Source organism: Pteropus medius, unplaced genomic scaffold, assembly GCF_902729225.1.
Source record: "Pteropus medius unplaced genomic scaffold, Ma_sr-lr_union100, whole genome shotgun sequence".
NCBI lineage: Eukaryota > Metazoa > Chordata > Mammalia > Chiroptera > Pteropodidae > Pteropus > Pteropus medius.
In genome coordinates this window covers 4,271,892-4,285,962 of record NW_024349222.1, presented here as the reverse complement: position 1 = coordinate 4,285,962, position 14,071 = coordinate 4,271,892, and the positions used below count along the sequence as shown (strand labels likewise).

The following is a 14,071-nucleotide window of genomic DNA, read 5'->3' as shown; positions in this document are numbered from 1 at the left end:
TTTTTTTTCAATGTTCTTATGTTTTAAAACTCGAATCAGTTCCTAAAATAGTGTAGTTGAATTTTTCGTACAATGAAATAAAGCAAATATAAAAGAAACAATTCTGAATTTTAATTTAGCCTTTCCTTATTGTGAAAACCTGACTATGAATCTCACTGTATTCTTATATAACACATATATAATGAATGATGTATTTTAAAAAAGAATACCCATTCAAAACATCTAGTCCTTTAGCAGTGTTTTCCAGTAGTTTTATTGGAGAGTTAAATTGGTCAGATTTTTTCCATTTTTATTTCTCTGCAAATACAGAATATAAATCGTATGAAACAGATATCCTCTATCACCAATCAAGAGCTGAAGATAATGCAGGATGATCTTAATTTTAAATCTACTGAAATGCAGAAATCACAAAGTACAGCCAGAAATTTGACTTCAGGTGAGAGCACAACCTAAATTTTAATATCCTTTTTTTTTTCCTGTAGCAAAATTGGAACTTTTAAAATCTACTGTTATTCTCTTTGATTTTTTTTTTTGGAAAGACTGAGAATTTAGCTTATCATTGCCTGTAGCTCCAGATATTTATAGTCTCAGACTTTTCTGTGACTTTTCACATCAATTTAATAGTATTTCATTGAGATACTCTTATTCATTTAACATTTATTAAAAATATGCTCTATGCCTGTGCTATAATCTGGGTATACAGAGATTAAGAAAATTCCAGTCCTTTTCCTCAAGGAACTTTGTGATAGAATGACAAATAAACAATTAAAATATAATGAAACTGTGCTATGATAGAAGCATAAGAAGCAATGTAAGTACATAGTGATAGTGCTCATATCCACCGCAGTCTTGGGTGGTTAGGAGAGGTGTCTTAGAGGAAGTAATGTTTTAATTATAATTAGTTTCCCCCATGATGACTAACATGAGAATAGAGCAGCATTGTCCAACAAAAATGTAATGCTAGCCATATATGTAATTTTAAATTTCCTAGTAGCCATGTTAAAAAATTAAAAAGAGACATGAATTTTAATAATATGTTTTGTTTAACCCAGTGTATCCAAAATATTATCATTTCAGCAACACGTTATCAATATAAAAATGATCATTGAGATTTTACAGTCACAGCCCATCTAAATTTGGACTAGACACATTCAAATTGCTCAAAAGCCATATGTGGCTAGTGGTTGCCATTCGGATAGTGCAGACATTGATTAGAAACAAATATATAAAATTGAACCTAAAGTGTCTAGGATAAAGTCATGTAAAAATATTTATGGAATCTTTGGTTTTTAAACTATGGATGTTCTTTATGCTAACATGTGGCAGCTTTGAATTAGTTTTTTATGTTAATGTGTGACGGCTTTGTTTACTTGGAATTACTCTGGCAGTTAGCAAGATTATGGGGAATGACACTTAATATTTGGAGTAATGCATCCATAATATCCATTTATCTTGAATCTCTAAATTTAAAAAGCTCTTGTCAGCAAAACCTAATCTAACCTGAACTGACATGAAGCTATTTATACTCTTTAATTATCCTACCTAGTGTGACTGTTCATACTTGTTGTTGCAGCAGTGTTTATGTACATGATGACAGGATGCTGCCTCTGCCCCTGCTGTGGGAGTTATATAATAATCAGTATATGTACTGTGTATTACTTTTCAAAAATTTGATGAATTCTACATTGTAAAACACAGACTGCCTAGGAGTTTAAGGGATTTTGGACCTATGAATACACACTAAATGCTGTTAATATACAATTGAATTTAGATTGATGATATAAGTGGACAGTTATTCTGCACATTTAAGAATATTTTATCTGCCCAGATTTGTTTAGAGTTTGTTTTCTATAGTTTTATTTATATATCTTAATTATATGCCAGGCAGCTAGAGATCATTCTAAATTTGATTTTTACCTACTATTAGTTTGACTACAAGTGTTTTTTAATTGTGATAAAAAACACATAACAAAATTTACCATCTTACCTATTTTTAAGTGTACAGTATAATTGTGTTAACTATTGCAGTTTGTGCAGTAGAGCTCTAGAACTTGTTCATCATACATACCTGATACATACACCTATTGAACAACACCCCTTTACCCTTCCCCACTGCTAACCATATTGTACTTTCTGTTTCTATGAGTTCAGCTACTCTAGATACTTTATATAAATGGAATCATGCAATATTTGCCCTTTTGCAAATGGTTTATTTACTTGTCATTATGTCCTCAGGGTTCATCTATGTTAGAACAGGTGACAGAATTTCCTTCTTTTTTAAGGCTGAATAATATTCCATCATAGGTACATACTACATTTTCTTTATTCATTTATTCATTGATAGATAGTTTATTTCTAACTCTCAGCTATTATGAATCATGCTGCAAGTGAATACAGATGTGCAAATATCTCTTTGAGATCCTATTTTCAATTATTTTGGATATATAGGACTATGAATATTTTTATATTTTAATTTTCTTTCTTCATAAAGTATTTTATGTTTAATTACTCCATCTAGGAAACCTTAATTTGTGTTTTAGACCATAATTTAAAATTTTTCATTTACCTAAGGTCAATATTCAACAGGTTTTTGTCTCCTTTAAGCTGTTTTTGTGTAATAGCTGTTGAGAAACAAATTTTTTTGAAGGTAGGTATCATACCAGAAAATAAATTCAATAATCAGGACTTTGTATTCCTCCCATATTTTTATACTTTGTGTTTACATTCTCCAGAGATATAGAGTTGAAAAAGAATGAGAACTGGCTTCAGTGGAGATAAGAATTCAGTTTATTACTTTGATAAAGATTTTACTAAAAATTTATCTTATTAAAGTTTGAATTCTCTGTGCCCTACAATTAATTTCATTTCTCAGTTATTTTTAAGTGTTAATTTAAACCAAACATATAAATTATTTTCCTCTTTCCTTAATACCATTCCCCACAAAAAATTTCTTATATCTGGAAGTTGCTGTAAGAGGTTTATAATATTTTGGTTTACTTTTCAAAGATAATGAATTTTATATTTCCCTTTTGTGAACTGCCACCCCTTTAAGCTCTTGATGTTGTAATTGGAACTTACCTGATTTTCTTAGTGTACTCTAGGTTTCTTAATGGGGCAATACCACTCCCAAGGGAGCAAATTACTTCTTTGGGGCAGGGTAAAAAAAAAAATTTGGATATTATTATGGTTTGTGGCCCTCCAAAGGGTCACAGTACATAAACAGATATAAATTACATCAGTAATATAAAAATTTTACAGGAAAGAGGCATTTGGGAAAAAAATATCTACAAAAGGTTGCTTAGCGCAATAGTAATGAAAAAAAAATTGAGAAACACTGGTGTACTGCATGAGTAAAGAAGCAAGGACTCTTGTCAGCAATAGTTTTTATTTATATTTTTGGAAAGGAAACTCCAGGGAATAAACAAATGCACTGATGGCAGAATATTTGAGAAACATTTCCCCAGGTCAAAGTGGTTCCTTCTGAGATTTTGCTACTGTGTACACACTGCTTGGTAAACTTTGCAACTTCATAGCATATCAGAAGGAACTAGTCTGCATCCTCTTCCTGTCTCTTCTCTTGGAGAAGCTTTTAGCTTTTCATGGGGCCTGCTGTTAAGGGAAGATAAACTTTACCCTATACCAACCAACCATTTTCTCCCTTTCTCTAGGAAAAGCAGTTTCTATAGATCTTAATTATATTTCCCTAATACACCTTCAAATTAAATTTGTAGTTAGATTTATATAACTGCTTTCACCAAACAGTCGAAATATACAAGCTAAGTACATTTCCTATTTAGAGCATTGGAACCATAAGCCTCAATGGCTTGTTCAACATTTTAATTCTCATTAACTATTTCCAGCCCTAGTAGATATATGAATCTAACTAAACAAAACCCTTTCAACAACATTTAAGTCCATATATGTATATGTTTTTTAATAACATGCATTTCACTTTTTTGAGATACTTCATTACAGTGGTTTGGAACCAAACCAGCAATATCTCCAAGTTATGCTTATATAAACTCTACCTAAATTCCAGTCAGACTCTTGAACTATGTATGCATTGGGTAGACTTTAGGGGACCTAGAAAAAAGTAGCAGCTAGAAGTTGAAAGACCTGAGTACAGAGATTTCAAATGCTGCCCCCTCTAAAGGAGAAAAGTTTAGAGTTAGTTTAGCAAAGTTTATTGCTCATTTATAATACAAATAATTCTTGAAAGGAGCACAGGAAAGTCAGAGTCTCTACACCATATCATTTAAAATGTCAATTATATTATAAAACCTACATATATGAAGAAATAGGAAAACATAAGTCAAAGAAAAAGTAGTCACTATATACTGACCTGATATAATCCAGATGTTGAAATAAAAAGGGCTTTAAAAGTTTATAAATATATTTAAGGACTTGAAAATAAAATCATAATAAATGAATAGATGGAGAATCCCACAAAGAAATGGAAATTAAAAAAAGAACCAAGTGAAAATTCTAGAATTGAAAACATAAGTAAAAAGGAAAATTTCACTGAATGACCTTAATTGAAGATTGAAGACAGAAGAAAAAAAACAAAAGTTGGTCAACTTGAAGAGAAATCAATAGAAATTATCCAATCTGAAGAAGAAATAAAAATGAACAGAGCCTAAATGGCTTGTGGGACAATTTTAGGCAGTCGAATATGCATGTGATTGGAGTCCCAGAAGGAGAGGAGAGACAGAAATGGTGGAGAAAAGATAGTTAAAGAAGTAGTGGCTAAAAATTTCACAAATTTGATGAACAACTTAATTTTACAGATCAAGAAACTTATTGAACCCCAAACAGGATTAATATAAAAATGTCTCACCTAAGCACATCACAGTCAAACTGCCGAAATGTACCAATAAAGAGAAAACAATGAAAGGAACCAGAGAAAAATAAGATGTATATATGAGGAATAATAGATTTTACTACAAGATTAAATTTTTCCTTAAAAATTAAATTCTGTAATAAATTTGTTATTTTAATATAAAAATCTCTCACCCCTCACTAAATCTCTTTGTAAGAAAAGGAAGATATTTATGTTTGGCTTTGACACTCTGAAATACTACCATTATTTTTCTGAGGGTACTTATATCGCTACTTTAAAATAGAGGAAAAGTGAAGGCAAAATGTTCTAAGATGAAAATGCATTACACTATGCCTCTATCTACAAATAAGTAAGATATGTAGGATTATTAATTGGCCTAACCCTGGAAACACAGGAGAAGGGAAACTTCTCCAGGTTTGAATTCAGATTTCTTCCCCTGGATTTGCAGGATAGGTATTTTAATTCCATTTTAGTATCCATTTTTTAGTTAGCTCTAATCAGATTTTTCTTTGGTAAAGTAAAATAAAGGAAAGCCGATCAAAGAATAATGCTTGGGGAAAGAAGGCTGATGTAGCAAAATTGACAAAGTATTATTTTTCCTCTTCCTATAACTCATTGTTGCTCATAGAAGCATCTTTTTTCTTTATCATAAAGTAATATTTGTTCTTTTAAAAATGAAACTTTCATAAAGATGATAATATCACTGAGTACCAAAGCCTGACTGGTTGTGTGACCTAGAGCAAATTGCCTTTCTAAGCTTCAGTTTCCTCATATAATACCATTTATCCCCCAATGCTGTTATAAAAAGTAAATCAGATAACATGGAAAGCCAGGCACATTTCAGGTACTCAGTAATATTGGTTCTCTTCTTTACCTTTCTCTCTCTTTAAAAAAGGACTTTTAAAGTCAGAATCACAAAGTTAAGTTTCTGAAATAGAGAAGAAGGTAGGTATCATAAAGTTCTATCAGAATGGAATATTTTTTAAAAATACCGTTTCCTGATTACAAATGAAATTTATATTTAGAAGAGATATCGAACAGTAAAAATAAGAAAATTAAAAATATTTATAATCCTATTATCAAGAGTCTATTTCTATTAAAATTTTGGCATTTTTATTTCCAGTCTTTTTTGTATATTTTATCTTTCTAGACAAAAAGAAAAGGCCTTTCCTGGGAATTCTCTGCTCAGCTGTCTCACTCCCTTTCAAAGGTTTCACAGCCAAGTCTCTTAAAACCTTCCTCTCACTCTTAGTCCTCTTTCTTTCTATGAAATCTATTCTCAACAGATACATCAAGGTCCTCCTGATCAATAAGTCTTAACACATATTTTGCAGGTTTTTTTTTAATCTCTTAGTAGTATTGTACACTACAAACCATTTTTATTCTTGAAATGTCTTTCCCCTATGGCTTCAGATATTTTTTTCTTATTTCTTTGATTATTTCTTATTCTCCTTATGTCAATTTATTCTTTAAAACTTTGATATTCATATAGGTTCTGGCATGAATCCTTTTCTCTTGATGATTTCTATCATTCTCACAGCTTTACTTCCCATCTCTATGCTAATGATTTCAAAGTCTGTTATCTTTGGACCTCACAGGCTCATACTTGGACATCTTATCTTTAATTGGATGTTTCTGAGGTGTGTCTCAAACTCAACATTTATTAAACTGACTTCAAACTTTCATCTGATTCCTCTCTCCAAACAAAAGTTTATTATCTTCCTCTGCCTACCCTACTATCTACTCATTTACTCAAGTCAGAAATAGATTCTGCATTGACTCCTCCTTGCTCAATCACTGTGTCCAGTTGATTGCCTATTTCATTAATCTAAATCCCTAATTCCTCTTGAGTCCCTGCAGATCTCTCCTACATTTGTTTCCATCTGACATAACTGTATATTTCATATATGTAGTCATATGCTTTGTTCATTTCTACATCCCCCATGCATAGAAGTTTTTTTGGCACATAGAAAGCATTTAATAAACATTGTTTAATGAAAAAAAAATACCCAAAGTGACTACACCAGTCTAAAATTTCTTGCCTAGGTCACTAAATCGACACTTAACTGGTTGTCCTGCATTTAATTATGCTATTCCTATTAATTGTCCACATTGCAAGCAGAGTGAACATTCTAAAATTTAATTGTGCCACACTCTCATTTAAAACTTATTGATAACTTGCTCGTGTGTGTGTGTGTGTGTGCGCGTGTGTGTGTATATTACAAAATTTTTGTAACTTGCTTCCCCCCACATAATTGTGTCATGCTCTTATTAAAATTAATGGGTCTTTATTTTATATGTTATATTCAGTAAGAAAAAAGAGTGTCATATGTTCGTATGAACATGGAGATAAGTGTAGCTAATATATATCAGGTTACATTGGTTACCTAGGGGATGAATATTTTTTTTCTTAATTTGTATTATCTCATAGGTTGCAATGAACATGTTTCTTTTGCCAAAACTCTTATAAAACATGATTTTTAATGTTTGCATTATATTTCCTTTTGTGAGAGAAATAAAGTTTTGACTAATTATGGACTTGAATTTTCCTCTGTTTCAGATAGTCAACGTCTACAGTTGGATCTACAGAAAATGGAGCTTCTGGAAAGTAAGATGACTGAGGAACAACTTTCCCTAAAAAACAAAATTAAGCAAATGAAAATTGATCTGGAGACATTTAATGATTTGCCAGCTTTAAAATCATCAGGTGAAGAAAAGAAAAAGGTAAACAGTAACAGTATTATGAAGTTATTATTAAAATCGTTTTTATTGATCAAATTTAATTATATAGTTTATAAAACTTATTTTCAGTTCATTATTTGATATATGTTAAGAAAAAATAAAGACATTTACATACATAGTAGGAATTTAGAGTGATTTAAGTTTTAAGCCAAAGGTAAAAATTGAAAAGGAAGGGATAAAGCATTTCAACAAATAGGAACTTTGTCAAATGCAGATTTAATTATGACATTTTCCTACTTAAGCCTTGTTAGTGGCTTTTCATTGCCATTTACATTAACATAAAAATTGGTGGGGTAGGAACAGATATGGCAGCCTTAAGATAGTTATTATTAATACAGTTAATATTAATTTAGCTTATAGTTCAAAGGATATTTTTACAAACAGGGTTTTAGAGTAATTCTAGCCTTGGTAGAATTTTATCAGAATATCATTGAAAGTATTTGTCAAATTCATTTTAAATTGACTTACTAGATATTTGCTAACTCCTATTATTTACTTCTATTTGGATTTATCTAGAAATTACATCAGGAGAAAATAGTGTTATCAACTCGCAGAAATGCCTTTAAGAAAATAACAGACAAGCTAAACACACAACATGAGACACTGAAAACACAACTGCAAGAAAATGAGACACATTCTCAGGTAAAAAGAAAACAAAGACTGAAATTTATTTTTATTTTTAGACTATCTTTCCTGTTCTCTTAATCCATATTTTCACCCCAAAACAATCCTTTCCCTTTTCATCTACCTGCTGTATTTACCTTCCAGATTTTCTGGCTTTGTAGATAGCCAGATACTATGCAATCTCTACTCAAAGTGAGTTTACCTCTACTTTCCTGCCTTCTATAAACCTATACTGAAGTCCTACTCTATGCTAGACACTGTTCTGGGCATAGCCATTAGGATAGCTTTTAACATTTTCACAAGTAAAGCATGATAACGATAATTCTTATCATTTTTGTGTGGGCCCTTCTAGTCCGTATGTATATGTTATGTGTATACATGCTTTTATACGTATGTAAGTACACATTTTATATATTTAAAGAAATGGTATCATTTTGTACATATTATTTAAAACTTGGTTTTTTTTTTTTAATTAAATTTATTGGGATAACATTGGTTAATACAAGTATATAATTTTCAGGTGTGAAACTTATTATTAACTATATACATTGTAAATACTTTCCCTTGTCTGTAGATATTTTTTAGAATATGATTCTATATAATATTAGACTACACAGATATAGCATAATTTACTGAACCAATTCTGTATTATTGGCCATTTAGGTTATTCCTAGTTTTAAAACTACTTAATTAATGCTGGATAGAGCAGTCCTATCCTTGAACTTTTTGATTTATTTACACAGGATGCACAGACAAGCCCCCTTTTTATATCACCCATCCTACTGATAAATTACCTGAGTGATGTCTGAGGTCTTCTAAGAGGACAGAGACGATGTCTGTCCCACATTCATTTTCTTTCTAGTAAGCACTATGCTAGTGGTTGGCATATCACAGGTGTTCAACAAGTATTTATTGGGGGCATTAAATGAAGTAAGTGTGTCATGTACAAAATCACTAACTATCGCCTGCTAAAGATTTGTTATTCTCCTATCTAATTACTTTATATTAGCAATTTGCAACTATGATTTATTAATGCCAAATGCATTAACAGTTTTTCTTCTTTTGTATGGTAATATGATCATGATAGATAATCATGGTTAACATCTTAATATAGCATTTTGTAAACTTTTTTTCCTTTGCAGTTATATACACGTGTTAATTATATTGTATTTACAAAAAAAAATGAAATCATTCTGTGCATACAGTCTTTAAGCATTTATTTTCTTAAATACTTTCAAGCTCTTTTTTGATGACTTTTTTTGATATCGGCTATTTCACTGTATGAATGTACAATTTTTTAAAAAAGATATACCCTATATCTTCTTGAAAAGGGTAGTCTCATCAGTTTGCCACAACTACTAAAAGCTTAGAAGTCACTAATTACATAATTCAAATTTATCAGTCATTCTGTCTACTTCATAATATGCAAACCTAGATATAGACTTGTAAATTGTAAAATTATTCTAAGCTGGAGAAGAAACCTAAAAAATGTTTATGGGGTCATTGTCTTTAATGGTTCTTAGGGAAAAATATTGATATTTCTTATGGAATATTGCCCTTTTCTTCCAATGAACAGATGACTTGAGGAAAACACTTGTCAAGCACAGTTTCTTAGAGCCAGTCAACGGCTGCCTTGTTTATTTCCACATTAAGTGCTAATCATATACTTAACTCCATATACAGATAATAGGAATTCATAACATAAGCCACAATGTTCAGTCCTTTTCTGCATTATTTGTTGCCTTTTGTGAATCCCAGCTGATCATATCAAATTCTGATCTTCCTATCTTTTCCAACTATTATATGGAAAACTAGTTTTTGACTAAATAGTTTTACATCATAGACTTTTTTTTTTGAATGAATGGCTATTAGTTATTTAAAATCATTTAAACATGTTTATGTTGGAACAAACTGTAAAACTTCTGGAAGAAAACATAGGGGAAAAGCTCTTTGACATTAGTCTTGGCAATGATTTTTGGTATGATACCCAAAGCACAAGCAACAAAGGTAAAAATAAATAAATGGACCTACATCAAACCAAAAAGCTTTAGCACAGCAAAAGAAACAATCAACAAAATGAAAAAGCCACTTTTGGAACTGGAGAAAATATTTGAAAATCATATAACTGATAAAGGATTAATATCCAAAATATATGAAGAACTTATAATAGATGTTTTAATTAAGTCATAGGGAAAAAAAAAAGATTTGTGCTTCATGATATCCTCCGAGGTTTAAAACAAGTCTCTAATATAGATAATATAGATACATAATATAGACGGAATTTGACCATCTGACAGTGTTGCTTTTCCTACATTATTTGTGTAGCACTTAAGAGGTCTGCTGCTTTATGAGAAGGCCACCTCTTTGTATGAAACAAAGGGAGAAAAGTTTGGTACTTGACTTTACAACAGGTTATTAGAGATTTATTGTTAAAAAGTGCTGACTGCTTCCTTAAGTCCACCATAACTTCAAGGTCCTATCTAGGGGAGCTAGATCTGATTTATTAGTGTTAACTCACTGTGCATAAAGTTCACATAATTAATTAGTTATGATTCATTCTAATGTCTAGATTTATCTCTTTGGAGGAAACAATAGGATGGGTGCTACATTAAGACTGAACTTATGCCCTGAAAATAATTTTTAACATGAGACTATGAAGAAATGTTATTAAAGTTGCTTCAGTTACCGGATATTAAAAACTGGTCGTTACTTCTTGGAAATGTCCAAGCAGAACATTTTATGTTTTATTTTCAGACGGTCCTTTGCTTAGGAAAAAAACTATGTGCATCTTTAAAAAGAAAGACCATAACCCACAGTTACAAGGTTAATTAAATCAGAAAAACAATTTAATTCTATAACAGTAAAATTGTCTTCTGAGGAAGCAACCATCAATATAATATCCACATTAGCTTCCTGTTGATGCAGAAATTATTGTAACAGTGCCAGCTTTTTACCAGCCCTCTTATAATCTTCACACTGCAGCGCTGCTCTTATCACAGTTTGTGGAATTAGACAGGAAATTTAGTCCTGGAAGTAAGGAAGTTTGTCCTCTATAGCTGAACCTTTGACAGTGTTAGAATATATATATATTACATTTGTGGCATTAGACTTCCAGATTTCAAGGAGAGATTCCAATTATGTCCCAGTCTTCTTTTTTAAATTCTTTTAGGAAAGGGAAAAATTGTCTTTCAGTTGGCATGTTCATTGGTATAATAATACTTTTAATATTTCCTATTAAACATATAAAGTAAAACTCATTGTCGAATTCAACATTATATTAATGTATTTATTATTGTTTAATATTTCCTAAATTTCTTTGTCTACCATAGCTTTATCTCAATAAAATGCAAGGAGTTGATAAGATTTAAAATTTAGTGTTTTTTTTCCCTTATCCTCTTAAAAGGATGTATAATAGTTGTTTGAATATGGGTACTAGTTAACATTTTTCTTTTGTGTTTTTAGCTTACAAATTTGGAGAGGAAGTGGCAACACCATGAGCAAAATAATTTTGTGATGAAAGAATGTATCCTTTAAAAAGCTGCAGATGGACTTGACTGAGTGGTTTTTTTTTTTTTTTTTTTTTTTTTTGTCTAGGAATTTCTTTACAGACCGAAATGAAATTCTATTCACCACACACTTATCAAATACCTAATATATACAAAACACTGAGCTAAGCTATTTGGGGAATAAAGGAATAAGATTTAGTTTCCCCTCTCTAATAGGGCATGTATATGTGTGTGTGGCAAAGTAATACAAAGCAGAGTATAGAAAGTCATAGTGTGGCATAGTAAGTGCACAGGATATGGAGTCAGTAGATCTAATTTTAAATGTTGACTCTGCTACTTATCTAGGCCGTGGACTTTGGACGGTTTACTTAATTTGTTTAAGCCTCAATTTTACCATCACAAATGCAGTTAATATTTTCTTCTCATAGAGTTGTTGAGAGAATTATTCTTAACCATATATGTATGTGTGTGTGTGTGTGTGTGTGTGTGTGTGTGTGTATGATATATATATATGTATATATATATATATATATATGTTCATAGTTGTTTATTGTTATTTATAATGCTATACCTTGGATATCTGGTCAGCAAAAGAAGATAAACTAAGTGTCATGAGAAATTTGACCTTTAAGCTCATCTGTGTTTCAGCCAGTTAACTTCATCTTATTTCTACCAAGATAGTATACCTATGTCCCATCTTCTTGCTTATCTTTTTGTGTGATCATAGGAGGAAGCAGCTGCTGAGGACATGTATTGTGGAGTTATAAGAAACATTTCCCCAAAGTAGTTTTCTATTCCTTTCCTTGATCCATTCAAGGACATCTCTGCTTGGAGAATTGTAGCATAGATTTTGCTCTAGGACACTGTTGAACTTCAGCTCAAGGCAGCATGGACCACAGCTTACCTCCAAATGAGATTCATTAGGGGCTCTCTCCCTTGTGATCATACGTTTTAGTTTAAAAGCAAAAGATTCCCATTCACAACATGCTAATGTCTAGCACTGTAGTTTTGTGCAATACCAAGTAGGTGATTTGGAAACAGAGCGAAGTCTAAGGACCTGCTTGAATTTTTTATGGTACTCTAGAGAACCTTGTTCTTTTGATCATTCCATTGTTCTAAGACCAGAATTAGATTGAGATGCATAACATATTAACTATAAAAAAGCTTTATATTGTAAGTGAACTTTTTTAAAAACCAATTTGCTTGGGCTTTTAGGTTTCAATTGATGCTTAATCTGTTAAAATAGGTTTTTAAAAAATAATCTAATCATACTTTTTCTGTGTCATCTTTAGTTTTCAATAAGAATCGAAATACTAGTATGATTTGGTTCCTTTCTGAGCTACAGTTAGATTAATATTTTTATTGACAGTGTTCCTCCTTAACTCATATAATTAGTCATAGCAACCAAGAGTCAAGAGAGTGATTACCAGTCAGTTATGAAGAATGTGGCCAAGCAGATTGCAGAGTACAATAAAAGCATCATGGATGCTCTACATAGCATGAGCAGAAACTGAGTCTGAACCAACTGCAAGTCTCTGTAAAAGTATACTGTTGCTGTTAAGCTTTATGCAAGCTTACTGGAAAAAATAACTTACCCTGGAAGAATCTGACCTAAAATTTTTGAATGCTATAATTTTTGTGGCCTTTTTGAAGAGTGATATTTTAAAGTATAATAGTTCAATAAATAGTTTGCATATAAAAAGTATCATCTCCTTTTATAATATTTTTGTTTTGTGTGGGTGATAAAGAACCGAGACATATATAAGCTAAAAGTGGTCATTTAGATTCATTTAGTTGGTATAATCCATCTATAGCAGCAAATGAGGTCTTTTTATGTGTCACCTCTGGAAAGGATACATGGAGTGTGATTCTGATTTAGCACTTATATCAACCTTGTCAATTTTTGCTTCTGGAAAAAGATGGTAAGAATAGAAGGGGATGTTGAGCTTTGCACTTCTCAAATAGGTTATATTTGATGTTTTAAGACATATAAAGTCACAGGTAAGTATATAACATGTTCTTTATATCAATTGTTCTTAAAGATTTGGAATTAAAACTTTTAACCTTTGCATTTTAAAAATATTTTCTCGTATGTATATGCTAGGAAAAACATGAACTTTAAAAGAAATTCTACACTTATAGTGGTGGGCTTTTTTGGACTATGGCCGCTGCTGTTTATATCCAACCTGGTATATGCATTTACTCTTTTGTACTGTAGGAGTATGCAAATAGATTAATTTATAGACATTGCCAGAACATTTGAAAGGAAAAGCTAGAAGAGAGATGATTGTGAAGTATGAATCTGGAAGACATCATAGCAACTAAAGATATATCCTCTATGGATAGAAATGAGTCACCT

The 14,071-nt window shown here is 31.2% G+C and overlaps 1 protein-coding gene across 2 annotated transcripts in view; it reads left to right on the top strand.

Annotated features, from left to right (window-relative positions):
- Positions 1 to 13,417, top strand: part of IFT74 (intraflagellar transport 74) — a 76,353-nt gene extending 62,936 nt beyond the window's left edge. Inside the window, exons 16-20 of one of the 2 annotated variants that reach the window (XM_039880686.1) lie at positions 310 to 436; positions 7,401 to 7,564; positions 8,099 to 8,224; positions 11,669 to 11,729; positions 13,108 to 13,417. In XM_039880686.1, the coding sequence (XP_039736620.1) occupies positions 310 to 436; positions 7,401 to 7,564; positions 8,099 to 8,224; positions 11,669 to 11,729; positions 13,108 to 13,226 (597 nt within the window). In that variant the 3' untranslated portion in view covers positions 13,227 to 13,417. The remainder of the gene's footprint in view (positions 1 to 309; positions 437 to 7,400; positions 7,565 to 8,098; positions 8,225 to 11,668; positions 11,730 to 13,107) is intronic. The other variant, XM_039880685.1, reaches the window with a different exon arrangement.
- The last annotated feature ends 654 nt before the right edge of the window (positions 13,418 to 14,071 follow it).